The 25,510-nt window shown below is 50.7% G+C and overlaps 11 protein-coding genes across 11 annotated transcripts; 7 read left to right on the plus strand and 4 right to left on the minus strand.

Annotated features, from left to right (window-relative positions):
* Positions 1-221: 221 nt before the first annotated feature.
* Positions 222-2,821, minus strand: PV06_03672 (uncharacterized protein). Its single transcript, XM_016404484.1, has 2 exons — positions 1,921-2,821; positions 222-1,873 (listed from the first exon to the last, which is right to left on the minus strand). Exons 1-2 carry the CDS (start codon positions 2,528-2,530, stop codon positions 474-476), a joined length of 2,010 nt encoding a protein of 669 aa, XP_016265489.1. The 5' UTR covers positions 2,531-2,821; the 3' UTR covers positions 222-473.
* A 143-nt stretch (positions 2,822-2,964) lies between these two features.
* On the plus strand, positions 2,965-3,877 carry PV06_03673 (uncharacterized protein). The gene is made up of 4 exons (XM_016404485.1): positions 2,965-3,226; positions 3,281-3,338; positions 3,449-3,541; positions 3,594-3,877. Exons 1-4 carry the CDS (start codon positions 3,189-3,191, stop codon positions 3,666-3,668), a joined length of 264 nt encoding a protein of 87 aa, XP_016265490.1. The 5' UTR covers positions 2,965-3,188; the 3' UTR covers positions 3,669-3,877.
* Positions 3,763-5,366, minus strand: PV06_03674 (uncharacterized protein). The gene is made up of 6 exons (XM_016404486.1): positions 5,015-5,366; positions 4,864-4,941; positions 4,713-4,800; positions 4,632-4,657; positions 4,511-4,575; positions 3,763-4,462 (listed from the first exon to the last, which is right to left on the minus strand). The coding sequence occupies exons 1-6, from the start codon at positions 5,246-5,248 to the stop codon at positions 3,955-3,957; spliced, it is 999 nt and encodes a 332-aa protein (XP_016265491.1). The 5' UTR covers positions 5,249-5,366; the 3' UTR covers positions 3,763-3,954.
* A 952-nt stretch (positions 5,367-6,318) lies between these two features.
* Positions 6,319-8,336, plus strand: PV06_03675 (elongator complex protein 3; the record flags this gene model as incomplete). Its single annotated transcript, XM_016404487.1, has 3 exons — positions 6,319-6,672; positions 6,728-6,744; positions 6,795-8,336. 3 exons carry the CDS (start codon positions 6,319-6,321, stop codon positions 8,149-8,151), a joined length of 1,728 nt encoding a protein of 575 aa, XP_016265492.1. The 3' UTR covers positions 8,152-8,336.
* Positions 8,337-8,740: 404 nt separating this feature from the next.
* On the plus strand, positions 8,741-10,785 carry PV06_03676 (uncharacterized protein). Its single transcript, XM_016404488.1, has one exon. It carries the CDS (start codon positions 8,919-8,921, stop codon positions 10,659-10,661), a length of 1,743 nt encoding a protein of 580 aa, XP_016265493.1. The 5' UTR covers positions 8,741-8,918; the 3' UTR covers positions 10,662-10,785.
* Positions 10,786-11,075: 290 nt separating this feature from the next.
* On the plus strand, positions 11,076-12,176 carry PV06_03677 (uncharacterized protein; the record flags this gene model as incomplete). The annotated part of the gene is made up of 1 exon (XM_016404489.1): positions 11,076-12,176. One exon carries the CDS (start codon positions 11,076-11,078, stop codon positions 12,174-12,176), a length of 1,101 nt encoding a protein of 366 aa, XP_016265494.1.
* An 862-nt stretch (positions 12,177-13,038) lies between these two features.
* On the plus strand, positions 13,039-15,216 carry PV06_03678 (L-ascorbate oxidase). The gene is made up of 5 exons (XM_016404490.1): positions 13,039-13,327; positions 13,401-14,320; positions 14,430-14,693; positions 14,758-14,963; positions 15,023-15,216. Exons 1-5 carry the CDS (start codon positions 13,079-13,081, stop codon positions 15,172-15,174), a joined length of 1,791 nt encoding a protein of 596 aa, XP_016265495.1. The 5' UTR covers positions 13,039-13,078; the 3' UTR covers positions 15,175-15,216.
* A 373-nt stretch (positions 15,217-15,589) lies between these two features.
* Positions 15,590-17,854, plus strand: PV06_03679 (uncharacterized protein). Its single transcript, XM_016404491.1, has 2 exons — positions 15,590-17,546; positions 17,699-17,854. Exons 1-2 carry the CDS (start codon positions 15,754-15,756, stop codon positions 17,748-17,750), a joined length of 1,845 nt encoding a protein of 614 aa, XP_016265496.1. The 5' UTR covers positions 15,590-15,753; the 3' UTR covers positions 17,751-17,854.
* Positions 17,855-18,133: 279 nt separating this feature from the next.
* On the minus strand, positions 18,134-21,141 carry PV06_03680 (uncharacterized protein). The gene is made up of 6 exons (XM_016404492.1): positions 20,978-21,141; positions 20,628-20,863; positions 20,465-20,570; positions 20,264-20,415; positions 19,022-20,212; positions 18,134-18,959 (listed from the first exon to the last, which is right to left on the minus strand). Exons 2-6 carry the CDS (start codon positions 20,688-20,690, stop codon positions 18,609-18,611), a joined length of 1,863 nt encoding a protein of 620 aa, XP_016265497.1. The 5' UTR covers positions 20,691-20,863; positions 20,978-21,141; the 3' UTR covers positions 18,134-18,608.
* A 142-nt stretch (positions 21,142-21,283) lies between these two features.
* On the plus strand, positions 21,284-23,423 carry PV06_03681 (phenylalanine-tRNA ligase, beta subunit). Its single transcript, XM_016404493.1, has one exon. The coding sequence runs from the start codon at positions 21,400-21,402 to the stop codon at positions 23,206-23,208; it is 1,809 nt and encodes a 602-aa protein (XP_016265498.1). The 5' UTR covers positions 21,284-21,399; the 3' UTR covers positions 23,209-23,423.
* Positions 23,391-24,717, minus strand: PV06_03682 (40S ribosomal protein S3). Its single transcript, XM_016404494.1, has 3 exons — positions 24,485-24,717; positions 24,077-24,390; positions 23,391-23,982 (listed from the first exon to the last, which is right to left on the minus strand). The coding sequence occupies exons 1-3, from the start codon at positions 24,636-24,638 to the stop codon at positions 23,665-23,667; spliced, it is 786 nt and encodes a 261-aa protein (XP_016265499.1). The 5' UTR covers positions 24,639-24,717; the 3' UTR covers positions 23,391-23,664.
* Positions 24,718-25,510: the final 793 nt, after the last annotated feature.

Genomic DNA, 25,510 nt, shown 5'->3' on the forward strand with positions numbered 1-25,510 from the left:
CCTGTTTTTTAACCGTTCTGCATCTACTCCGTAAGTCAGACACGGTTCTACCTCGGGAGTTCGTTCTTCTTCGTCCAACCCTACAGACAACTCACTACTCTTTTACTCGTACTTGGTGTAACTTGGCGTTGACGCTCGCTCCGGATTCTCCACTGAGAGAAAAGGATACGAGGGAAGATGCGCACCGAAGTTCTGGGACATGGGCGGATGACCACCCTGGCCGAGTTTCAAGGACATTGTCGCCATCGAAGAAGAAAGATCTAAACAAGATATAGAACAAGCCGCTCACAAAGCTCCCACTGATACAACACGCCTGCCCTTCGTATCCCTAGCCATCGTATGATCTCTCGTGCAAGCCATAACGAGATAACCTTCTATTGCATCCAAAGCATGCCAAAGCGATACCACGGTATTCATCAAATGTTGTCTGCGTGAAAGGACAAGCATCTTCCAAAAAATCCGCATACGGTGACCTACAGATCATCTTCAGTTTCATCTGCGGGCTCTTTCATCCTCCAAGTAATAAATGCGGCAACCAGTGTAGCTGCTCCACCAATCCTCAAAGTCCACCCCACACTCACATCCCCAGGGACGTTTCTAGGCTTCTGCAAGAGTTTGAATATGGCACTGCTGATAAGTGTGGCTACAATTTGTGGAGCACTGATAGCGACATTGTGTAGGCCGAGAATGATCCCGGCTTGGTCTTCCTCCTCGTCCATTTTACTATCGGTGATATTGTCGTCTCCATTCATCAAGCGTTGTCGGTAACGCTTTCTTCTCATCTCGTCCCGTTTGGAAATTTCCGCCGAGATCAGAGCAAAAGGAGCCCAAAGCGTCAAGGACCACGAGACGCCTACGAAAGCAGTCATGATGGTTGCCGCTAACGGTGTGGAGATGAAGAAAGTACTGAACATGCACACTGAAAACAAAAGTTGTGAAAGCAGCCATGTTCGTCGGAGAGTCAATCCAGGAATTTGTATCTTGGTCAAGAATCGTCTAATACCACTAGGGCCCTTTGCACTTGGATCTGACAGGTGAGAGTCCCCAGAGATATACCGGTTGATGTTGAGATCGCTTTGTGACCTTGGAGGTGGATTATCGAAGAAGGGGAATTCGTCGTACCTCGTGGCAATCGGAGAGTTTGGTGTCACTGGCTGGCTATGAGCCCGGTGATGATGAGCTTCAAACCAGGGATATTCCGATGATCTCGTGCCGATGGGTGAAGTCGGGGTTAGAACAGGCTGCGTGAAGATATCATCTACATCATCAGGGACTGCCCGAGTTTCGTAGGCTGGAACCACCAAAAATGGCAGTATAATGTTCGACGAAAATGCAGTAATGGCATAGATCAGTAGAGCAAAGGTGCCTATTCGAGTAGCCTTTGCCCACAGCTTCTCGACCTCGGCATCGGAAAGTCCTGGCTCCAGGTATGGATTTACGTAAAGTTGTCCAATATAGGTGGTGATGTAAAACAGGAATGGAAACCACCCCATCCAATGAAAGAACTGGACTTCACAGACTTTGCGTATCTGAGGTGGTAGACGCTTGATTGAGACGAAGACCTGTCTAAAGAAGGCCATGAAGCCAGTAGACTCATTGTCCGCTTTGGAAGGAGGGTCGTGCTGCGGGTTCCGTTCCTTGATGGTGAGAATACTAAGCAGCACTGTCGACCCAAGTGCGATGGATGCGATAACCACCAAGACCTTGAATTGAGTGTTTCCGAAGAAGTGGAAGTACTTCGGCAGATCGAGGTATCCAAAGACATAGCCTAACACATTTCCGACACCAGTCATACGTGAGGCCCACGCATTCGCTGACTCTTGCTGATGAGATGGGGCGCCATCTACAATGAATGCGCGAATAGCTGCTTGGACTGTGAGGTGTTAGCTTGGTCTGTGTAGGGTCTTCGTGGGAACTGACCCGTGTTGATGGCAAAGTCAAGACACCACATCATCACAGTAGCCAAGACTATTGTAGCAGTCATATAACCTCCTGTATATGGTGCATCAATGTCGAGTCCTCCAATCAGACGGACGATATCTCGGGAATACGCAAGTATCATGGATGTAACGACAACTCCGAGTGCTCCAGCAATCATAAAAGGCTTGCGTTTGCCCCAGGAAACTCGACATCGATCACTTAGAATACCGATGTACGGCTGAACAAGGGCTCCTGTCAGGGGGCCAGCAAGCCAGACCCCAGCGAGGAGAGCCTTGCTCATGCCAAGCGACAACAGGTAAGGCGATCCATTGGACAATTCGACAGACCAAACAATCTGGAGTCCTCCGATGCTCGTCGTTAGGAGAATCAAGTACCAGGTGCTTTTGCTGACGATGATCGAGTCTTCGAGGCCAATAGTTTCCGATGGCGGTCTGTCATTGGAGAGAAGTGGTTCATTTGGAGTCGAGCCATCCTCCGAGGGTGATGTTTCGGTAAGCGTTGCTTGTGGGACTTCGCTATGTTGGATAGTCACAGCCTGAATGAGCGGGGATCGCTCATCATTGTCGGCACCCTGATCCCTACGTGGCATCAGAATATCTGCTGATTGAGACGGTGAATGAGATTTCTTGCGAGAAAGGTAAATAACGTCGTCGAAAAAGGTGAAATCAATGACGAAACAACGGGATGTAAGAGGAATGGGGACTATCCGAGGCTGGAACTGCTTCACACCATCTTCGTCCGGCGTGCTGGATGCTGGAGACTATCTTGAGGTTGAGAGGCAAGAGGAAAGCGTGAGAAAGCATAAGTAGTCGGAGACGAGGAGAAAGGTGTTGGCGACAAGGAAATATCGGCATATAGAGTCTAAGTAGAAGAATTCAATTGATTCTGTCAAGTTGGAAGGGGAGAATGAATGACCATGTCATGCGATGTCGTGTTTCTGCCCAGCGAAAATGCCGATTGGCTGACGAGGCTGTACGTTGCTTGTGCCTGCGCCGCTTTCAACACCAAAAGACCCCAAGCGACTGAACAGCCATCCAGGCCACAACGTATCAAGTCCAGACAACTGTCATTCCTTCCACGATACCTCGCGTAAACCTCTGCGATCCTGTGGTCGCCTTGAGAAAAGTCAGTCGACCACTCAGAGACACCCAACAAGCAGCTCCCTGCTCACCCCTCCGCCATCGACAAACGCTTGACCTCTACGAATACAGAGCAAGTCACCAGCGAAACACCCAACCCTCGACAAGATGAAACCCGTGGTATCTGCATTCAACGCCTGGAGCTGGTCAGTCGCCCGGAGAGTCGTTCGGGAGCATGGCAATTAACAATATCTCAACAGCACCGTCATATCATGCTTCGCCGTCGTGATTCTCTCCGTCATCGGTAGTCTCTTTTCGGTACGAGTTTGATCCCCTTCGAAGCCCATTTCAATGTCGTCCTGTTACACAGAGTCGAACCCAGGGACTCTCTTTTCAATTGGTAGGACGCTAACACTTTGGAAATACAGAGGGATCACCACATCATGATGGGTATGGAGGAAAACCCTGAAGACCACGCCGCGGTCGCCTCAGCCATCTTCATCAGCGTAGCAGTATATGCTGTGAGTTTGTCTTCCAAGTGAAGCAAAAGCGCAATGAGCTGACATCTATTAGGGTTTCCTGGTATTCTGCGGATTCCAGGCCTGGCTACATGTACGGGCGAGTCGAAGGGGAGCAATATCACTATGACAACGGTGGATGGGAGTGAAGAGAAAGTATAGATGTTTTGATCAGACAATGGCGTTACGAGAAATCTTTCAGCGTTTGGAGGTCAACAAAGACCTGGAAGGTGGCAGATTCCTACCTTGGGATTGTGGACTGAGATACCGGCTAGCAATTGCAGCAATTGTACAGTGTTATCAAGCTTCCCGATTACGGGTACCAAAACTACAAGAACATCTCCGTGAATGCGACCTTATCCCGCCGCCCCCCTTACTGGAAGATTGTTGAAAAGGTATGACACTCGTGGCCTGCTTTAAATGAGATCCCGCGCGACAAATTGTTCGTGAAGAGCTTTGCCCAACGAGGCCGGGCTTCGCTCGACAACGACACCGGCTGCTTCGAGAGCGGCAATCTTGGAGTCGGCACCACCCTTGCCACCACTGATGATGGCACCGGCGTGACCCATTCTTCGTCCAGGAGGTGCACTGATACCAGCGATGAAGCTGACCGCAGGCTTGTTCTTCTTGTTCTCGCTCTTCAAAAACTCGGCCGCATCTTCTTCGGCGCTGCCTCCAATTTCACCAATCATGATAATTCCTTCCGTCTCGTCATCCTCCATGAAGACCTTTAGGCAGTCGATGAAATTGGTGCCGCTGAATGGATCACCTCCAATACCAACGACCAAAGATTGTCCGAGTCCCGCTTGTGTGGTTTGGTTGACAGCTTCATATGTCAAAGTTCCTGATCGCGAAACGATCCCCACTCTTCCTCGCTTGTGGATGAATCCAGGCATGATACCGATCTTGCATTGGCCAGGAGCACTTTCAAAGTCAGTACGCGAGCTCGAAAGTAGGGGAGAGGATATTCACATGACACCAGGACAGTTTGGACCAACGAGACGGGTCTTGTTTTGGGTCTTGAGAATGTTGGTCACCTAGAATAAAAGATTAACACCGCTTTCACACATCTCAAGAAGTCAGGTTGACTTACTTTAACCATGTCGTGCTGTGGAATACCTGTGATAGATGTTAGAACTTGCTGCAAGCCGATCTTTGTTTATATTGAACGAACCTTCGGTGATGCAGACGACCAGGGGAATCTCGGCCTCGACAGCCTCCAGAATACCGGCAGCAGCCAAAGGTGGAGGGACAAAGATGACCTTTTCATATTATCAGCGCCTTCGTTGTTGTGACTGGACATCTCTTGAATCTCTGCCACTTACACTTGCATTGGCGCCAGTCTGCTTCACTCCTTCACTCACGTTCTTGAATACTGGGAGATCGAGGTGTGTAGAGCCGGCCTGGGATCGAAATCAACATATGTTATTTATTCATCGTTGCAATGCACCCATCGCAGACAACAATCGGGAATACCTTTTTGGGATTTGTGCCGCCCACGACCTTTGTGCCATACTCGATCGCTTGTCGGGCGTGGAAAGTTCCCTGCTTGCCGGTGAAACCTTGGAAAAGCACTTTCGTATCTGAGTTGATCCTGAGGTTAGGGATGGTTTCTTGATATGCAGCCGCAGCCGAGACTGTAGCGTAGGATCTGGTCGGTCGAGATGCCTGGCGCAGCGCCGAGGAGGCGCAGGTCTTGAATGCCTGCATGGCTACAACTTGGAGAGGCCTGCACTCGAGCACTAAGAGATGCTCAACTTGACTAGGCAGGAGGACAAGTAGATATCAAGAATCGAGCTCGTTGTCTGCGGAGTAGGAGCTTTCCGCCAGATTGGTTTGAACCAGCCTGCGAAAGCTTCCGACCCGAGAATGAACCGTTATACATTGGTTCGCTTATTTTGTCCATTTCATACTGCTGCTTTTATCTGTCTCATCCCATACATACCTACCCTGGGGTCATGGCATTCTTCTTCCTCTTTGACACACACTTCTCATGCTATATTGATTGCGTTAAGGGTTCGCACGAATCATATCTCCTCCTTCAATGCCTAGGTAACTATCCCATCTTCTTGCGGCAAGGTTTGGAGTTGCTCTCTGAGAGCCTTGGATTGGGAAATTCCAAAATCTGAGGAAATATCTATCGACGGTCGCAACAACGTCAGGCGTGGTTGAGATCATGTTCACATCTTGCAAGTTCTATCATGCTCCCCGAATTATAGGCACAATGTTCTACTTCGACCAAGCGCACCACACCTCGATGGCATGATACCATTTGCGGTTCTGTAATCCTGGGATATGAAGTTCCCACACGTAGAGACTCAGTCAGGGCTGTACGAGTCAAGACTCAGTCTCAATCATAGATAGCTGTGCTCCTCTTAGGCAATACTGAAGGCTGAATCACGAATACTTCGCTAGCATCAGATTCAGCGCTGAGGGCTGTGTTGTTCATGCTTTGGACTTGACCGGGCGTCTGCTGAGATGAAGGCGGCAGGAAGCATAGCAACTCCTGAGTGTGGCGCGGTTCAACTGTTGATGCCAGGTTGGTGTTTAGAGATCTGCCAGGTAGTTACTGTGAATTAGGTATCCATGTATTTGAATCTACCCCATCCTACTCCGTAGGTACCTACTTATTTACTGGTGATACGGAGTAAATATCTTACACTCCCGACGCCAAGAAGTGGGAACCCTCTCGCCACGTGATATGGAAATTTCATGTTTCAACCATCAACGGTTTTGCCTCGTTACCAGTCCGCACAATTTTGGCAGGAAGATTCTTTACCATGGCGACGGAAACAGTGGTCAGGACAAGGGTAAAGCCAGGCAAAAATGAAAACCTGGCCCCCGAAAGCGTCCGCTTTATGCAAGCATGTAACGACATTGCCCGAGCCCTGATTCAAGAGTACGAGGCCAGCCTTGATGACAGCAAACCGAAGAAAGATATCAATCTCAATCGACTGCGAGGAGATGTCGCACGAAAACATAAACTCAGCAATCAGCCCCCATTGACTGGGATCTTGTCAGCTGTGCCCGAGAATTACAAAAAGGCTCTTTTGCCCAAATTGATAGCAAAGCCAGTACGCAGCGCAAGTGGAATTGTTGTGGTTGCAGTAATGAGTAAACCACATCGTTGCCCGGTATGTACATCAGCCTCTAGCAAAATCGCATTGATACTGACTGGGTTCTTCACAGCATATCGCATGGACTGGGTAAAGATGACTTGTATCCTTAGAAATGATTGTTGCTGATGTGAAACCAGGCATGCTTGTGTTTACTGCCCTGGGGGTCCAGACTCCGACTTTGAATATTCGACGCAATCCTACACTGGATACGAACCTACCTCGATGCGAGCAATCCGTGCACGATATGATCCCTTCGAACAGGCGCGAGGCAGAATCGACCAGCTCAAGTCTCTCGGACATAGCGTGGATAAGGTTGAGTTCATTCTCATGGGAGGCACCTTTATGTCACTTGATAAGGCATATCGTGATAACTTTGTTGCTCAACTCCACAATGCATTATCTGGGTATCAGACCGAAAACGTCGATGAGGCAGTCGCTGCAGGTGAAATGTCAACGATCAAATGTGTAGGTTTGACGATTGAAACACGTCCAGACTTTGGACAGATCGACCATCTCTCAGATATGCTCAGATACGGCTGCACGCGACTTGAGCTTGGTGTCCAGTCGTTGTATGAAGACGTGGCGAGAGATTCCAACAGAGGGCACACTGTGGCGGCAGTGGTGGAATCTTTCAAGTTCTGCAAGGATGCTGGTTTCAAAGTTGTCTCTCATATGATGCCCGACTTGCCTAATGTTGGTATGGAGCGTGATATTTTCCAGTTTGAGGAGTATTTCGAGAACCCAGATTTCAGAACGGATGGATTGAAGATATATCCCACTCTCGTTATCCGAGGTACAGGCCTCTATGAACTTTGGCGGACGGGTCGATTCAAGAACTACACTCCAAATGCGCTTGTTGACCTGGTCGCAAGGATCCTGGCGCTTGTCCCGCCCTGGACCAGAATTTACAGAGTACAACGAGACATCCCTATGCCTCTCGTCACCTCGGGCGTTGAGAACGGTAACCTCAGAGAATTAGCACTTTCCCGGATGAAAGACTTCGGAACCACCTGTCGAGATATTCGAACTCGCGAAGTCGGAATCAACGAAGTGAAGAACAAAATCCGCCCATCACAAGTCGAACTTGTCCGCAGGGACTACATGGCCAATGATGGCTGGGAGACATTCCTTGCATACGAAGACCCCAAACAAGATATTCTCATTGGCATGCTGAGATTAAGAAAGTGCACTGCCGAATATACCTTCCGACCGGAACTTACTGGACGACCAACAAGTATTGTCCGCGAACTCCATGTCTATGGCCTTGCCGTGCCTATCCATGGACGCGAAAAGAGCAGGTTTCAACATCAGGGCTACGGTACACTCCTCATGAAAGAAGCCGAACGCATCGCCAGAGACGAGCACGGCAGTGAAAAGCTCAGCGTCATCAGCGGTGTGGGCGTCAGAAGCTACTATGAGCGCCTTGGCTACACGTTGGATGGACCTTATATGAGCAAGATTCTCAATTTTGACGACGACGAACCTGAGGTCTGATAGAGGATAATGCTTCGTAAGGCTACAACAACATGCGACAAGCTCTCAACGCTCCGACCTGAGGCGTCTCGGACGAAGAAGGCTTCAGAAAGCTCAAAAATACAGACAGGAAGGTGTCATCTCTCGAGTTTTCGGCAGCAAAACAATACTCCCGAGTCCTAGCCACCTCGGGGATACGGCTTGACTTCTTATGAGCAGTCCACGATGACAACAATCAGATCAGGAAGACCAGGGGCCACGATTATTCGGCTCAGATCTTTGAAAGCAACGATGCAGAAATGCGTCACATACAGCCTGCTTAAGTCCACGGTATCGAAACAAAGGCAATATAGCCCAATTCACCACCGTCATTGTCACAAACAGCAGGGTCAGCTAACAGGAGCATATTAAAAACTCCGACGGCCGGAAGATGCACTGACAATGCAGAAAATGGAAATTTATGGCAAGGCTCCGCGGCCCCACCATGTTGGAATCAAACAGACGTTGATTGGTCGGCGATAAGCGATAAGCCGAAAGACACAAATCGCGTCATCTGCAATTTTTCTCGACATCTCGCCGTCTGCAGGTGTTTGAATGAGTCTTTCTCCGAGCGACGTTGTTTCTTACACCATGCATTGATTTTACCGAGTCATATTTCTCTTACCATTTCATTTCATCTCATTGTCTAGCATAGCCATGGCGTCTTGGTCCTGTTTATAACCATTTTCCTCCTCACAATACTCTCCACCCAACAAAGTTCCCCGCGACGATATTCGATTTAGGACGCCATGACTGTCCCCGCCCTGTTGACTGCTCAGGCCTGTGTTGACCAGGTGCATGTCATTCTGGGCTCTGGGCCCTTAGCAGCCTCCAGATGTTTCAAGTCTCTCGAAGTCGGTGCTCATCCAGTCATTATTACACCAAACGCTGCAGATCTACACTTCAACCTCTTCGCGTGCATCGAAGACGGCAGGGTTCGGCATATAGAGCGAGATTTTGAAGAGGAGGACCTTCAAACACTGGGAAGGGAGGAAGTGGAAGGATATGTGGATGCGGTCTTCGTCACATTGCCTGCGAAGGAGCCGCAGGTTGCGAACATTGCAAACCTGTGCAAGCGTATGCGCATTCCTGTGAATGTGGTCGACGCACCTCATCTTTGCACCTTCACACTCCTATCCGCATATTCCGACGGTCCATTACAGATTGGTATCACCACATCCGGGAATGGCTGCAAACTATCGTCTCGCATCAGGCGGGAGATCGCGTCTGCCCTTCCACCCAAATTCGGTGCAGCGGTAGATCGACTAGGAACGGTTAGACGTCGGATATGGGAAGAAGACTATAAGTCACAAACTGCAAACTCAACGGAAGTGATCGATGCAGAGGTCGACGATGACGATGGTGCTGCTCAAAAGCATACTTTCAATTCGCTGGTGAGAGAAGACGACAAAGACCCGGGAGTTCTCCGCACCAGACGTATGAGGTGGCTTTCACAGATATGCGAGTATTGGCCATTGAGTCGACTGGCAGCCATCACAGATGATGATGTCTCAGCCATCCTGGAAGCATACAGGACCACTGCACAGCCTCCAGCGCTAGACTCTGATTCAAGCAACCATCTCATGCCTGCTCTACCTTTACATCGGGGTACTATCACTCTGGCTGGCTCAGGCCCCGGCCATCCTTCCCTACTGACTATTGCAACTCGGACCGCCATCGATAATGCACATCTTATACTTGCAGACAAGTTGGTCCCCGCTGAAATCTTGGCTCTTATTCCTCGTCGAACTCCGGTGCATATTGCTCGCAAATTCCCTGGTAACGCGGATGCTGCTCAAGAAGAGCTCCTACAGCTTGGACTCAATGCAATGAAGCAAGGCAAGGATGTTTTGAGACTTAAGCAGGGAGACCCTTATCTGTATGGCCGAGGCGCCGAAGAATTCTCATTCTTCAGGGAACGGGGCTTTGAAGTCAGAGTGATCCCCGGTATTACCAGTGCAATGTCTGCACCCCTTTTTGCAGATATTCCGGTCACCCATCGAGCTGTGGCTGATCAAGTTGTTATATGTACTGGTACGGGGCGGAAAGGAGCAGCACCAGAGCCGCCCTCCTATCGACCAAGCAAGACGGTTGTCTTTTTAATGGCTTTGCACAGGCTGGAGAGTCTAGTTCAAACTTTGACGGTGGCCTCTCAAGATTCGGGAAACCCACCTCATGCTCGCCGATTATGGCCGGTCACGACACCTTGCGCTGTGATTGAGCGTGCAAGCTGTCCTGACCAGAGGGTCATACGATCTACCTTGGAACACGTGGTACAGGCCGTCGAAGAAGAAGGGTCCAGACCGCCGGGGCTGCTTGTTGTTGGAAAATCCTGTGAAGTGCTGCATAAGCTTGAGGAGGGAAAGGCATGGTTGGTGGAAGAAGGGTTCAGGAGCTTAGATTCTATCGGATCTTCTCCTTCCGAATTGATCGTGTTGAAGGAATTAGAACAAGCATCTACTAGGGAGGTTGTCCCAACAAAGACTGCTTGATTTACGTGGTTATGCCTACCAAATAATGTCACATCGACCAAACATTACGGATATTACGGTGTCACGATACCCATATAGCATATACAGAATGAAAGCCTTATAATAGGAGTTGCACTGATCATGGTAATCAAAGGGTATTGTAATTGCTCTACATGGTTTAAATGTTCATTTAGATTTGTCCAAGGAGTTTCTCTTCCCTCGTCGTATCTGTAATTGAGACAATGTCGAACCCTCTAAATTCGGTGGCGCCTCGTATTCGCAATCCCGGAATAGACGACCAGCCATCGATATTAATCCCTCCTTTCCTTTCTATTTCACTCAAGCTCATCAACAATAGCAATAATACAAAAGGGCAGGCAAAACCTTTCCCCCTCGAATCTGTCCTGACAAAAGAATCGTGTTCAATAAAAAGTGATGGTTCAGCCAACGGCGGGCGAAGTCCCCTACGGCTCGAGCTCAATCCACTCGGGCGCAATCGACTGCTCGGAACCCATCAACTACGACAATCTCAGGGGGAAGCTGATTGTCATCACCGGCGGAGCATCTGGGTTCGGAAAGTCATGTTTCGAGCTGTGGGCCAAATACGGCGCCAACATCATCATAGGCGACATCAACGACAAGACGGGCACGGAACTTGTGGCACAGGTGCGAGCTTCCAGCGGGAATCCCAACCACCACTTCATCCACCTCGATGTGACGAGCTGGGAGAGCCAAGCGGCGTTCTTCAAGCAAGCAGCCAGCCTCAGTCCACACGGAGGCATCGACTGTGTCATGGCCAATGCCGGCATAGCCGATGGCCTAGAAAACGCCGTCTTCGAAGAACCACCGGACTACGCAAACATGGACAACCCACCCCCACCGAAAATGAGGACGCTCGATACGAATCTGGACGGGGTCATGTTCACCACGAACCTGGCCTTGTCGTACCTGTCACGAAATCCGGGCAGTGACAAGTGCAAGGTCGATGGTGGGAAGACAGCACCGCGCGATCGACATTTGATTCTCGTATCCTCCATCGCAGGTCTGGCGGGTCTCCCTTCCCAACCGATCTATGCCACGGCGAAGCACGGTGTGGTCGGACTGTTCCGGTCTCTGCGCATCACGACGCCCATCAAGCATGGGATCAGGGTGAACATGATCAACCCGTACTTTGTCGACACGCCTATTCTAGGGTCGTTGGGCGCGCTTGTTCTCGCAGGAGGCGGAATGGCTTCGATAGAGGACGTGGTCGAAGCTACGACGCGCCTCGCGAGCGATCAAGGCATCATTGGACGGGCACTGGTCATCGCCTCAAAGACGACCGAGGAGCATGCCCACGCGACGGGCCTGGAGAGAGTCGCAGGGAGTCAGGCGTATTGGGACGTCTATGCCCATGATTTCGATCAATCAGACCTGTTCACGAGGAGGATCATTGGTGTTACGAACTTGGTCACGCAGGCTCGAGGGTGGGCTGGCATTGTGCAAGACGTGCGCAGAAAAATCTCCGGAACTCTATGGAAGATGGTTGGATACTAAACGGTAGACACAATACACATCTCGAAGCCATGTCGCCGCTGTTATCTCATGATGAATGAATGTTCTTTGGGCCCGGATTGACGATTGATGTAGACAAAAGATGGTCTCAAGTATGGTTTCAATCTGATTGATCTACAAGTGGTGACTGAGCAATGTCGTCTCACACCCAGGCACGGATACGAGAATTCCACCCCGTTCCGCTGGACACTTGATCCTACAGCCTGTTGTTCCTTGTGAGATGATGCTCTTGCCAAGCACCATGATAGATAATCGTTCACGTGTGGCTTACCGAGTGATTTCTCTAAAGGGTCAGCCAGTCGTCCTTGGGTAAGGAAGTCCTGGTTGAGTGTGTGGAGAAATCCATCCTTCCAGCATCAGCTCATTCTTCTCACGATCCATGATACCATCAGCACAATATCAGCACATCATTAACAATACGGGTCGTGTTTTGGACGTGGAGAACCAAACGTGAAGCTGGACTTCAAAGAGCTTCCGCCAGTTTGACTCAAGATTCGCAACTTGTTCCGTGTTTCTGCCCGTTTGCGCATCGGGGGGCCTGACGATCGACTCCTTCATCACAAGGTTTACCGATACTCGGTATCCGCGTTCTGTGGCCAATGATCGACTCAGGCGCCCTGGACCGTCTCAAGTCTGTGCCTTGTCAGCCCTACTCTCTACAATCGGTAACTGGTTCGATGGTCCTGGCGAGACTATTATTGAACCTACATACTCCATACCATGCCACGCCGATCTACGTTCCGCAAAGATGACGGCATGTGCCATCTTGCAGCGATGCTCCAGGGCTTGTCCGTATATGACGGCGTGGTCCTCCCGGGCAGTTCAGTGGGCTTGCTTGCTGTGACAAAGTGGTATGTGACTGTTGTGGTCTGAATCTTCCGACCATGCTGCTCTTCCTTCGACTATTACCCGCCCTTCTATGGATCCAAGCAATCTGTGCTATTCCTCCAAGCCCCAATGCCAGACCTGACTATGTGCTTGTTGCGACGGCGAAGAACCTCGCCATTAATTGCCAGAGGCGGTACTCGGTGGTGATCAATGGCACAAGTCCAGGGCCGACACTTTATTTGAAGGAGAATTTCACCACATGGATCAGAGTGTACAATAGGATTCCCGACCAGAATCTTACTGTGGTATGTTGTTGTTGACTGGTATTTCTCTGCGAACGGGACGAGAAATGAGCTGAAAATTATGCTTCATCAATAGCACTGGCACGGGTTGAGTCAACGAACGTCTCCCTTCTCAGATGGGACACCTGAGGTCTCACAGTGGCCGATCGCTTCGAATGAGTTCTTCGATTATAGTGTGACACCCGCAGTCGGTGATGCAGGATCATATTTCTACCATTCGCACATCGGATTCCAGTCCAACACGGCGCAGGGGGTGGTCATCGTCCAGGACCAAGGAAAGGTCCCCTACGATTACGACGGCGACAAATCCTTCTTCATCCAGGACTATTTCCCCAGCAACGACAGTACCATCTTCAATGGTCTAATTGCCAACCCGTTCAAATGGTCTGGCGAGCCAGAAGCTATATCGATCAACAGCTTCAGTGGTAACTCCTCCTTCAGTAACGCGACGGACGCGACGTGTACACCGTATGTCGTCAACGTCTCACCAGGGACGACGTACAGGTGGCGGTTCATCAGTGCCACTGCGCTCTCACTGGTCACTCTTGGTATCGAGGAACACAAGAACCTGACAATTATCGAAGCGGACGGCGAATACACCAAACCTTGGAGGACCGATCATCTCCAACTCGGCAGTGGTCAACGGTTCAGTGTGCTCTTCAAGACAAAGACGCAAGCTGAGCTCGACGCGGCCAACAAGACCAGCTTCTGGCTCTGGTACGAGAGTCGAGACAGGCCCACAAACGTGTCCGGTTATGCTTTGCTGCAGTACAATGTCAGTGGATCGAAGCAGCCTTCCCTGTTACCTGAAACTCCTCCCATCACTCTCCCGACGAATGTGACGACTTGGGCCGAATATGCACTTGAAGCACTGCATCCACAGGAAGCTTTTCCAAAGCTATCCGAGGTGACGCGGACGGTGTATATCACCATGCAGCAGCAGATGAAGGTGGGATCGTACGTGAATGGGACTATCAATGGCACCCTGCAGTGGGCGTAAGTGTGATCCTGACTCATCCTCCCGTACCTGAGCAGTCCAATCCAGTCCAGTTTTCGTGATTCGCGCCGTTGAAAGTGTTAGGCACTGACGGTAAACCTCATATAGACAAGACAATCTCATTTGGCAGACAGCGCAACGACAATCCAACAACAGCCTCCCGTACCTCGTACAGGTGTACTTGACTGGTCAGACTCCCAATTACACGGCAGCCGTCGAGAACGGAGGCTGGGATCCATACTCAAATGCCTTCCCTGCGTTACCTGGAGAAGTTCTCGACATTGTTTGGCTGAGTAATTCCGGTCCGACTGGTGGCTGGGACTTTCACCCCATGCATGCGCATGGCAAGCATTATTTTGACCTTGGCTCTGGGTGAGTAGTGAATTCCACCCCTGATGCAAAAAGGACTTTTCGTCACTGATTCTTGGATTCGTAGTAACGGGACATACAATGCCACGGCAAACGAGGTCAAGTTTGCAAATTATACCCCTGCACGACGCGATACGACGATGCTGTATCGGTATGCCGTCTCGGGCCTTCCGGAGACCACGGCCGGATGGCGAGCATGGCGAATCAGAGTGACCGAGGATGATGTTGGTGCTTGGATGATGCATTGCCATGTTTTGCAGCATATGATAATGGGTGAGTCATTTCTTGCGAACAGGTTTGAGCGGGCCTGAAGACTGACAAGGTTGTCACAGGTATGCAAACTGTTTGGGTGTTTGGGAATGCCAGCTCGATATTATCCAAGTTTCCAACCCAACCATATGTGAATGGCTATTTGAACTTTGGTGGAGATGCGTATGGAAATGATACTTACGACCCATTGGTGAATCTATACTCGACCACGTAAGGATACCTTGAGCATATTGTCAAAGAGAGGCGCAGAGTACTGGAATATATTTTCAATTTTAGGCGAGACCAAGCAGCATGCAGCACATAACAACATCTCATTCAAGGTTTCATTCCAGACCTCAGATCTTCAACTGAATGGATATAAGAGAATATGAGGAATACTTCCATTAAACAATTATCGCTTTCTTCACTATTGAGTGATGGTATTCGCAAGTTGCTGGATTTCGATGATAGAACTCTCCTCTCAGATTAATATGTTAGTCAGACAAGTCAACTAGAGGTGCAGATCCCGATGGTATGGCGGCTAAATAATGCCGTCAGACACAATATCAGTATTACCCCAGACTGGTATCGGCTAAACTGCCTCCTTGGATCATTCCAAGTTTCCCTTTGGTGACAATCTTTGTCACTGTCCGAGAATCAATGCAACAACACTTCACACCATCCTTCTTCTTTCCCGGTTCTCGCTATTTAGTTGCAGAGAAGAAGCTGGTCGGGAGATTTCATATTGTTGCGCGCTACAATTCTCCCGATACGAACAGCATGAGGCAGAGTTCCACCCCCGACCTGCCAGCCCATGCATGAATATCTGCGAGCCTCGAATAGGAGCCATGTCCAAGGCATGCTAAGGTCTCGGAGATCCCTCGTCCTCATCTGCCTACTTGCGACCATCGCATTCACCACATTCCTCCTACGACGCCCGCAGGTCATCCTTGAAGAGTCGGCGGCCTTTTCGCTCCTCCACGGCCACCATGCGCACGAAGAGAACCAGCCACTGCTCCCGGCGACGTCACTCCTCCATCCGGTCCACCAGCTCGTAGCGCGGGCAGAGGGGGATTTCCAGACCGTGCGAGCACGTCAGTCGCGGTCCCTCAGCGACGCCGTGGCAGAATACCGCAGGCGGTACAAGCTGCCACCTCCACCGCACTTTGACAAGTGGTACGATTTCGCGAAGAAGAGGGGGGTCGAGTTGATAGACGAATATGACACGATATACCACCAGCTGTTGCCCTTTTGGGCGCTGGAACCTCACGTCATCCGGGAACGAACGAGGGAGGCGATCGGGTTCGACAATGCGCTCATCGCCGTCATGATCCGGAACGGCCAGGTCACAAAGATCGAAGGAGGAGGTGACATGTACGCATGGCACCGCGAAGCCACGCCCATCATGCTCAAGGAGTTCATCAAATGGCTCCCGGACATGGACCTGCCGTTCAACATCCACGACGAGCCCCGTGTGGTCATGCAGCATGACGACCTCCTCCACCATGTCCAGGTCGCCAAAGACCAAAACATGCCCAAAGCCTACACGGCGCAGACACTCTCAAACTCGTGGTCGCCCCGACCCGGCGACCTAGGCGAAGGCGTTCGCATCAAAGAGTACAAGACGACGCGCTTCAATCGTTTTGCCCACCAACCTACCTGGAGCGACTCTCGCCTGTCGTGTTCGCCAGACAGCCCAGCTCGCGTCTGCTTGAACGACTCCTGTCCGGACAACACAACCGCCTACTCGGGTGTCCCACTCGGCTTCATCAGCAACACCACCGCGTTCAGCGACATTTGCAACTCGCCGTCCATGGAACGGACGTTTGGCTTTTTCGATCGACCCAACGCCTTCGACGTGACGCACGAGCTGTTTCCCATCTTCTCCCAGTCCAAGATCTCCAGCTTCCAAGACATCCTGTACCCTTCGCCGTGGTACTACATGGGCCGCGTCACCTACGAGAAGGATCGCGATATGCCGTGGGAGGAGAAAAAGGCCACCATGTACTGGCGCGGCAGCACGACGGGCGGGTTTTCTCGCGACGGTGGCTGGCGGCGCCAACATCGCCAACGGTTCCTCACAAAGATCCAACCCTTGAACAAGGCCAAGATCCTCGAACTCGACAACTCGTCCGCCACCGAGACGGTGTGGCGTGAAAAAGAGATCAGCGCCGCGGACGTGGCGCAATATTTCGACGTCAAGTTCACCTACATTGGCCAATGCGACCCTGGCGACTGTGACGCCCAGCGCGAGTATTTCGGCACCGTCGAGCCGGTCAATATGTTTGACGCCCTGGCGTCCAAGTACCTTTTGGACATTGACGGCAATGCATTCTCGGGGAGGTACTATGCTTGGCTGTTGAGCAAGAGTCTGGTCTACAAGCTCGCCGTGTTCCGAGAGTGGCACGACGAGTGGCTCAGGCCGTGGGTGCATTACGTCCCTCTCGGTTTGGCCGGTGACGAGTACGCCGAGAGCGTGCGCTACTTTGATCAAGAGGTCATCGGACGCGTCGAGGGCAAGAGGATCGCAGAGGGAGGTCGAGACTGGGCCCAAAAGGTTTTGAGGAATGATGACTTGGAGGTTTGGTATTTCAGGCTTTTGCTCGAGTAAGTTTTGTTCATACCCAGTCACACAGCAGCACTCAACCCTACACACACCTACACTTACGACCTTACCTGCATACTTTTTGTTTCCCCACCCAAGTTTCAATTGCGATGAGGAATTGCTGCTAATTAATGGTTTTTTTGGGACGATACAGATATGGTCGATTGATCGATGACAATAGATACAACATTGGCTTTTCCCTGTGATGGACACGACAGAAGGGGACCTTTTTTTTCCCGGTACATAGCATGAGGCGTCTTTCGTTGTCGGGGACTACCACTGTGTTACAAAAGACATTCCTGAATCTTGTAGTTCTCTCTTTCTCTCTCTTTCTCTCTCTTTCCCTCGCTGTATCTCCGCCGTCACATGTGTACATAAAACCTTGGGTTGGGCGACCTTTTTTCAAATTGCACAAAGATCCTAATCATACAAGTCCATAACGATATCGACATCGCGTGTACAAAACAGGACATCACATCAAGCGACGCTGGCACGGTAAACGGTCCGTCTGGTTCGGCCAAGGTGGACCAGGTGGGATAGCATGGCATGGCATGGCACAGCATGGCAGGGTAAAATAAAAAAGCAAAGCAAGGCACAAGTGTGGCGTAGCAAAGCAAAGCAAAGCACAACATGTCGACCGCTTCGCACTGCTTCTTTCTATTCTTTGTTCTTGTTCGCTATCTCTTTTTTTCTTCTCGCAGTCGGAATTGGTATCTTCTCTCTCTCTTTCTCTCTCTCTCTCTGTCACACACACACACAAACATACACAAACACACACCCACATAACCAGACACTACTCCGTAATGCACGCGCACACATACGGACGAGTCTCGTATACACAGGTCCACATTGCAACTCGCTCGGCTTTGGAAAGGCTAGGCCACCTCGTTCCCCATAGCCTTACCTCGTTGAACCCTGTACGTATCCGTACCTAAGTTTTCCTCAAGTCATCCATGTTTGTCTGGGTCCATTGTGCACACTGCCAGTCTTGTACGGTTCTACGAGAGGACGACCCCATACCACGGCACGGAAGAACCCATGGCAGGAGTTTGATCGTGAGAGCACTACTGTCCCGTATCCATCCTCTCGCCGGCATTCCAGGTACCTCCAGCCGCGATCGTGGCAAAATACCTGACGTCAACGTCAGAGTCGTCTTGTAGCTTCGTCAAATTGGGCATGATCTGGTCGTTGATGAGTTCCTCGCCCTTTGGGTTGGGCTGGGACGCGGCCGAGTCTGACGCCTCGAGTTCAGCGAGCGTGCCTTCGGCGGGTAGGCGACGGAGTGTGTCAATAAGCACGGAATATGATTTGGCGACATTGAACCGGATGTTGGGGATTGGATCGGTAACGAGACGATCCATCATGGGAAGCACGCTTTCCTGGATGATATCGAATGTGACAACGGGGGCGAGCGTCTAGGGAAACAAATAGTCAGTTCTATAACACCAAGGTTGAGAAGCCAAGGTTCAGCACATACCGTTATAGCAAAGCAGGTCGTCATCCGGTAAAGGTAGTTCTCTTGTTTACTCATGGCATCGACTTTGGGAATGATGGATTCTTTCGCCCAGTCTACACCAAACACTTCGGTGAGTTTCTTGAGGTTTTGGGTGGCAGCTTCTCTGATAGAAAAGACTGTGTCACCCAACCAACCCATACACAAAGAGCTCAGTTGCTCATCAAAGAATTTCATACCCAACTGCTTGGCAAGCAAAGGAATGTACTCGATGATAGCGAGGCGAACGCGCCATTGCTTGTCCTCTGCCAACTGGACGATGGCTGGTAAGAGAGACTGTGAGAGTAGATCGATGCCAATGACGTTGTTAACCAGTTCAAGTTTCGAGATGATGTGAAGGCGGACATCTGGGAATTCGTCCTTGAGCATTTGGAGAAACATGGGGAGAAGATGCGAGATTGTTTCTTCTTTCCCAAGGATTGGAGCCAACCCGCTGAGTTGCGTTCCGAGAGCCGCTCGGACATGCTGTGAAGGGTCGGAAACAAGATCTTCTATGCTCGTCATGATCTCGTTGAGGAGTGTATCCCTGTCAAGCAGACTGCAGAAGCCGGGGATCTGACTGGCAATTGCCGTTCTGACCTCTGCTTCGCTGTCTTTCAACAGCTTCACAAATGCCGGAACTAGGTCCCGTGTTACAACCTCTTCATTGACGGCTTTCGCGATCTTTTCGAATTTCTCCGCGACCATATATCGGACTCTCCAGCTCTTGTCTTCGAACAGGCTTCTCAAAGCCGTCAACAACACTCCGTGGCTCGGTTGCTGTTCTTTGGGAATGACCTCAGCAATGGAGATCAGGACTTCGACGGTGAGGAGCCTGACGCTATCTTGATCATCGCTTGCAAGGTGTTGGAAGAGGGGAATCATTTCGTCAATGACTATGTCGGTAGGGACTTCTTTGATGAATTTTGCCAGGTGATTTGCTGCTTGTCGTCGGACCATTGGTGTCTCATCATGAACAAGATGGCCAAATTGCGTCCGAAGGCCTTGTTGTGAAGCCGCGCTGGCTTTTCGATAAGGAGTAACATAGAGTCCGGTAGCCGAGACCTTCGAAGTGAACCAGTCGGCTTTTGAAAGTCGAATGGTAAGAGGGATAAAATATTCTTCGACTTGTCGCTCGGACAATTGTTCACAAATCTTGTTGAGAGATTCTACGGCCTGCTTCAGTCAGAATTGTATCAAACGTCATATATCATTTCCCTTTCATACCTTGTCTCTCACGAGAGGTTCCTCGATTGCAGCGAGGTTCTCTAGGGGCGCCAAGAGACAATGGCCGTGTTCTGGTCCTCCGACATATTCGATGAAGTTTCCAAGCTCTTCAGCTAATGCTGTCAAGACTTCATCCTCATCCTCAACAGAGTCTGGATCTGGGTCAGTGCTGGAGCATCAATCGAGGCGCAGGGAACAGACCATCCAAAAATGGTATCAACTCATCTCTTGTTCTTTCAGGACCCAAAGCTAAAGCAATAGTTGAGAGTCTGTGTATCGCGTTGAGTCGGAGGAGGACATCGTCGTGCTGTAACCATGTCAGTCTGGGACCAAAACATCTCAGCGAAATGCGACCGCTTCGCACCTTCAGCTCATCGATCAGAACGGCAATTGGGTAGAGCTCATCATTGTTGTCTTGTCCTTCCATGATCAATGTACTTCAAATGTATGTTGTATCGCGTGATCCTCTAGGCGTCCCAACAATGGGAGAGTGTTATTCGTGGGAACTCGCAGGACGGAGGTTGAAGTCGGGCAACCTAAAATAGGGAGAAAGGCTGATTGCAAGATGAGATTTCAGTTGAGGATACAGTGCATTTCGTGCTGGGAGATTTGTTAGTCCGAGTAAACTCGAGCCAGGAGGGGACAGGAGCCTTGTTGGTGTTCAAAGGCTGCGCGCTTTCACAACAGTGGGTTCGGCGTAACAGGTCAACATACCACAAGAGGGCGATTATGAAGGGCCGAATAGAGTGATAGCAACTGTTGAGGTGAGGCCCCGGGTGGAAGATGTCGTGTTCCCGGTACACAGTGACTTGGAATGAGTTGTTATGGGGGGAATTTGCAACGTGGATTAATCACTCTTGCATTGAGCTTCCGTCATATCATTATTGATTGATGGGTGTCGAACCAGCTGTGGCTTGACGCCCACTTTGATATGTGGCGTTTTGCCTCAACGCCAAGCTTGAATATGACTCTTTGGGAACTTCGGGAGTGAAACAATTTTATAGCACCATCTAGAGCAGCCCAACGGATTCCGAAAGGGCCAACGACCTCTTCCATTACGAATACGTAGTCTCACAAAGCAAACGATACCTGTTGCTGCCACTGCAAGGGCCGTCTCCTGCCGGGTCCAGCGCAAAATGCCTACCATTTCTGTGGACAAGGCTGCCCTCTTCAAGGCACTGGGGAGAGATTACACGACGGAAGAATTCGACGAGCTATGTTTCGACTTCGGCATTGAGCTAGACGAGGACACCTCGTTGACAGAACGACCGATCGTGGACGGTGTGCAAGAGCCCCCACAGCTGAAGATCGAAATCCCTGCCAACCGATATGACATGTTGTGCTACGAAGGCATACAACTTATGCTAAACATCTTCAACCGCAAAGTCGACGCACCCAAGTACGTTCTGAAGGCACCGGCAAAGGGAGAGCTGCAGACCATTACAGTGACGAAAGACACGGCCAGAATAAGACCGTATGTCTCGGGAGCAATTTTAAGGAATATCAAGTTCGACCAAGCGAGATACGCCTCATTCATTGACCTCCAAGACAAGCTCCATCAGAACCTTGCCCGACACCGGACACTGGTATCTATTGGTACTCATGACTTGGACACCATCAAAGGACCATTCACATACGAAGCACTGCCTCCCAAGGATATCAAATTCGCTCCTCTAAACCAGACCAAGGTAATGAATGGCGAGCAACTGATGGATTTCTACGACAAAGACAAACATCTCGGCAAGTATCTTCACATCATCCGAGACTCTCCTGTTTACCCTGTCATCTACGACTCCAACCGCGACGTGTGCTCTTTACCGCCGATTATCAATGGCAACCTCAGCAAAATCACTCTAGACACAAAAAATGTTTTTATCGAGGTGACGGCCACAGACAAGACCAAACTAGAAGTCGTCGTCAACATAGTCGTCGCTATGTTTTCGCAGTACACAGCGGAGCAGTTCACCGTGGAGCCCATACAGATCGTATCCGAGCACAACGGCGAGTCTCGGCAGGTTCCCGACCTCACACCACGTACGACACAAGCAGAAGTAGACTACATCAACGGCTGCAGTGGGCTCTCTCTCACCACACAAGAGGTCTGCACGCTGCTCACCCGCATGAGTTACACCGCGCGCCCGTCCAAATCCAGCCCGAACCTGATTGACGTCGACGTACCGATTACCCGCGCAGATGTACTTCACCAAGCCGATATCATGGAAGATGTCTGTATCGCCTATGGCTTCAACAAACTCCCTCGCGCTTTCCCCAAGGTCGGCGCGACGGTTGCAGCTCCACTCGCCGTCAACAAGTTGTCCGACATTCTTCGCCTCGAGGCCGCAATGGCGGGTTGGGCCGAGGTGCTGCCCCTGATCTTGTGCTCACACGATGAGAACTTTGGCTGGCTCAACCGTAAAGACGATGGCAAGACGGCCGTGCGCCTGGCCAACCCCAAAACGGCAGAGTACCAAGTCGTCCGCACCACGCTGCTCCCCGGCCTGCTCAAGACGATCCGCGAAAACAAGCACCATTCCTTACCGATGAAGATCTTCGAAGTGTCGGACGTGGCGTTCAAGGACGAATCGCTGGAGCGCAAGTCCCGCAACGAGCGCCATTTCGCGGCGGCGTGGTACGGCAAGACGTCTGGTTTTGAGGTCGTTCACGGCCTCCTGGACCGTGTCATGGCCATGCTGCAAACCGCCTTCATCACCCACGAGGAAGGTCTGGAGATCAAGAATGGGAACGCCAAGGGTATGCACTACTGGATCGAGGAGCTAGATGACCCGACGTACTTTGCCGGACACGGAGCCAGTATTCATGCAAAGATTGCCGGCAAGGATCTTGTCATTGGCACCTTTGGCATCCTGCATCCCACTGTGCTGGAGAAGTTTGAGCTCAAGTACCCGGTTAGCGCGTTGGAGTTCAATGTGGAAGTCTTTCTATGAGCGATCTGCCTGCCGCGAAATTTGCAAGAGAAGAAGGGTAGGATGCGGCATGACCCAACGAGCATGTGGGAAACTGGCGTTGTAAGAAAAGAAAAAAGAGGAGACGCAGTCTAAAACGATAGAAACGTAGAAGTTTGCCGTTCTCTAGGGTTGTGCACTAAAAGAATCCAAGAATCCAAGAATTGAGAATCAGGAATCGAAGAACATGTTCATTGTTACGAATGATGCATTTTATTCATCTCTTCATTGACGATCAAAAAAAATTTGCATCTGCATCATCCCGTGTCTTTGAAATAAGTCAAGGAACATACCCAGCCACGTTCGTGGGGCGTGGCCCGCAGTACTCTGTTCTTTTCCCCTTTCATTCACATTTTCACCCTGCGTAGGTTCCTAGGAAGGAAGAAGGTATGCTAAACGAAACACAAAAACAAAACGCCTGGAAATGGTCCCACGCTTTTATTCCTGAGCATACGTCTCCTCTCCACCCTCGCCGTTCTCTTGGGCCGCCCGAGCGTCTTGGGCAGCTTGCTGAGCGGCCAGGGCCTTGGCGCCGTAGTCTTGCGACATGGGCTGCACGACCGGCTGCTCCTCCTTGGGGTCGATGATGGTGACGGAGTCGGGGAGGGACTTCTGGGGACCGGCCTTGCCTTCTGGGTCGCTGCCGCGCATGATCTTGACCTTGATACCCAAGACACCCTGTCTCAGCAGGACGTGACGGGTGGCTGTGTCGATGAAGTCGTTGACCGGTTGACCGGAGTGGATCATGAAACCGTCCTACGGGGACAATGTGTCAGCATTTACATTCTCGAAACATTGCGCTGTCTTGCTCCAGATAGGTGTGTATTCTTGTGTGTGTGAGGCGCCTTACAGTGAATTTCATGCTCTTCGCACGAGCAGCACGGAGCTTGCCAGAGACGACGACCTCGCAACCCTTGGCACCGCTCTCCATGATGAATCTCAGCACACCGTAGCATGCTCTTCGCACGGCCAGACCGTTCAACAGCTTGTATCGGAGGGATTCGCACTGGGCGACGGCGGAGAGACCACGGTTCTGAACCTTGGCGGCGTACAGGGAGACGCTGTTCTCGGGGAACTTGAATCGCTTCTGGATGAGAGAGGTGAGTTCGCGGATTCGTCGACCCTGCTCGCCCAGGACTTCTTGAGTGTGTGTGGCTCGGATGACTAGCAGTGTTTTGCCCAATGTTAGAAAATTCTGATCTTATCACCACCACCATCTGCGTCGCCATGATCATGTCTAAGAGTTGTTGCTACATACTGATGTCAGTCACGGTGGGAGTGACTCGGACCTCGACGCCGGAGTATCCTTCCTCGGCCAGCTCGCGCTGGAAGAACTCGTTGAGTTCGGCATAGAAGACACCGTCGGCGACGAACTTGCGTCTCTTGGAGATGGCTCCTTGTTGAGTCGTCATAATTTCGGCTGGTTGTGTGAGGGAGGAGGGAAATAGGGTGTTGACGGTGTGTGGTGCAAAGTCGCAGTTTGGGTGCTGTTTCAATTTCCTCGAATTGTGAGGGGGGGAATGTGAATTTCGTTCGCCAAGAGATATTTTTCGTGGGAGACGGACGAGACTGATTTGAATCACGTGATGAATACCGGCAGCCTGGTGGATGGTGATTGGATAGACACTTTTGAACTGCTTGGTTCACCGTACGAGTTGTAACTGCTTGAGCTGTCTGCAATTCTACTGTAGAATCATAGCTCGATAGGCTTTGTAGCATCTACATTGCCATGAAACCCATCTTATACCTCTCGTGAAGGTGCACAAATCTAAACCACTGACGCTTTCATGCAAGCAGGATGCTGTATGTGTAGGCGATGGGCAGGAGCATCAACTCATGGACACTCTTGCCATTTGCAGGCGCGAGTTTCCTGATGCGAAGAACCCAAATACTGGTAGGTGTACCTTTGTATTTGCAGTTATGGGAGGTATGGCTGTGGCCAATACTTCCAACATCCATACTTGATCTTCTGAACCCCGGAAGGAAAAACGTCCCAGAGATATGCGTTTTCTGCCCCTATGATTCTCTTGTTGTGTATGTGGACAATTAGGTCCAACAATGGTCTCTTCTGCTTTTTCCCCGTTGTCATTCTGTTTTCCTTCTGTTGTTCTATATGGTCGGCCGTCTCAGGTCTTGTCGTAAGGACTGTGGGAGATAATCTCTTGCCTATACAGTCAAGCTATGGGCTACCATTTCATTTGTATGGTAAGAATGGTCGATACTATTGACTCACCTGTGTCCATCCGTCATGGTGGTTGGAGGTGTTCCTGGGTATTCCTCTTGT

The sequence above is a fragment of the Exophiala oligosperma genome (assembly GCF_000835515.1).
Source record: "Exophiala oligosperma strain CBS 72588 unplaced genomic scaffold supercont1.3, whole genome shotgun sequence".
Lineage (NCBI taxonomy): Eukaryota > Fungi > Ascomycota > Eurotiomycetes > Chaetothyriales > Herpotrichiellaceae > Exophiala > Exophiala oligosperma.

Coding starts and splice junctions, on each gene's coding strand:
- PV06_03672 (XM_016404484.1), bottom strand. CDS start 2,530: ATGCCACGTAGGGATCAGGGTGCCGACAATGATGAGCGATCCCCGCTC. Junction 1,874..1,920: donor TGACTTTGCCATCAACACGG/GTCAGTTCCCAC, acceptor AACACCTCACAG/TCCAAGCAGCTATTCGCGCA.
- PV06_03673 (XM_016404485.1), top strand. CDS start 3,189: ATGAAACCCGTGGTATCTGCATTCAACGCCTGGAGCTG. Junction 3,227..3,280: donor GCATTCAACGCCTGGAGCTG/GTCAGTCGCCCG, acceptor ATATCTCAACAG/CACCGTCATATCATGCTTCG. Junction 3,542..3,593: donor TCAGCGTAGCAGTATATGCT/GTGAGTTTGTCT, acceptor GACATCTATTAG/GGTTTCCTGGTATTCTGCGG.
- PV06_03674 (XM_016404486.1), bottom strand. CDS start 5,248: ATGCAGGCATTCAAGACCTGCGCCTCCTCGGCGCTGCGCCAGGCATCT. Junction 4,942..5,014: donor GCGGCACAAATCCCAAAAAG/GTATTCCCGATT, acceptor TTTCGATCCCAG/GCCGGCTCTACACACCTCGA. Junction 4,463..4,510: donor CCAAACTGTCCTGGTGTCAT/GTGAATATCCTC, acceptor TGACTTTGAAAG/TGCTCCTGGCCAATGCAAGA.
- PV06_03676 (XM_016404488.1), top strand. CDS start 8,919: ATGACTGTCCCCGCCCTGTTGACTGCTCAGGCCTGTGTTGACCAGGTG.
- PV06_03678 (XM_016404490.1), top strand. CDS start 13,079: ATGCTGCTCTTCCTTCGACTATTACCCGCCCTTCTATGGATCCAAGCA. Junction 13,328..13,400: donor CCGACCAGAATCTTACTGTG/GTATGTTGTTGT, acceptor CTTCATCAATAG/CACTGGCACGGGTTGAGTCA. Junction 14,321..14,429: donor AATGGCACCCTGCAGTGGGC/GTAAGTGTGATC, acceptor AACCTCATATAG/ACAAGACAATCTCATTTGGC.
- PV06_03679 (XM_016404491.1), top strand. CDS start 15,754: ATGCATGAATATCTGCGAGCCTCGAATAGGAGCCATGTCCAAGGCATG. Junction 17,547..17,698: donor TATTTCAGGCTTTTGCTCGA/GTAAGTTTTGTT, acceptor GGGACGATACAG/ATATGGTCGATTGATCGATG.
- PV06_03680 (XM_016404492.1), bottom strand. CDS start 20,690: ATGGAAGGACAAGACAACAATGATGAGCTCTACCCAATTGCCGTTCTG. Junction 20,571..20,627: donor TTCTGATCGATGAGCTGAAG/GTGCGAAGCGGT, acceptor ACATGGTTACAG/CACGACGATGTCCTCCTCCG. Junction 20,213..20,263: donor AACCTCTCGTGAGAGACAAG/GTATGAAAGGGA, acceptor TGACTGAAGCAG/GCCGTAGAATCTCTCAACAA.
- PV06_03681 (XM_016404493.1), top strand. CDS start 21,400: ATGCCTACCATTTCTGTGGACAAGGCTGCCCTCTTCAAGGCACTGGGG.
- PV06_03682 (XM_016404494.1), bottom strand. CDS start 24,638: ATGACGACTCAACAAGGAGCCATCTCCAAGAGACGCAAGTTCGTCGCC. Junction 24,391..24,484: donor TCCCACCGTGACTGACATCA/GTATGTAGCAAC, acceptor AAACACTGCTAG/TCATCCGAGCCACACACACT. Junction 23,983..24,076: donor CGAAGAGCATGAAATTCACT/GTAAGGCGCCTC, acceptor TTGTCCCCGTAG/GACGGTTTCATGATCCACTC.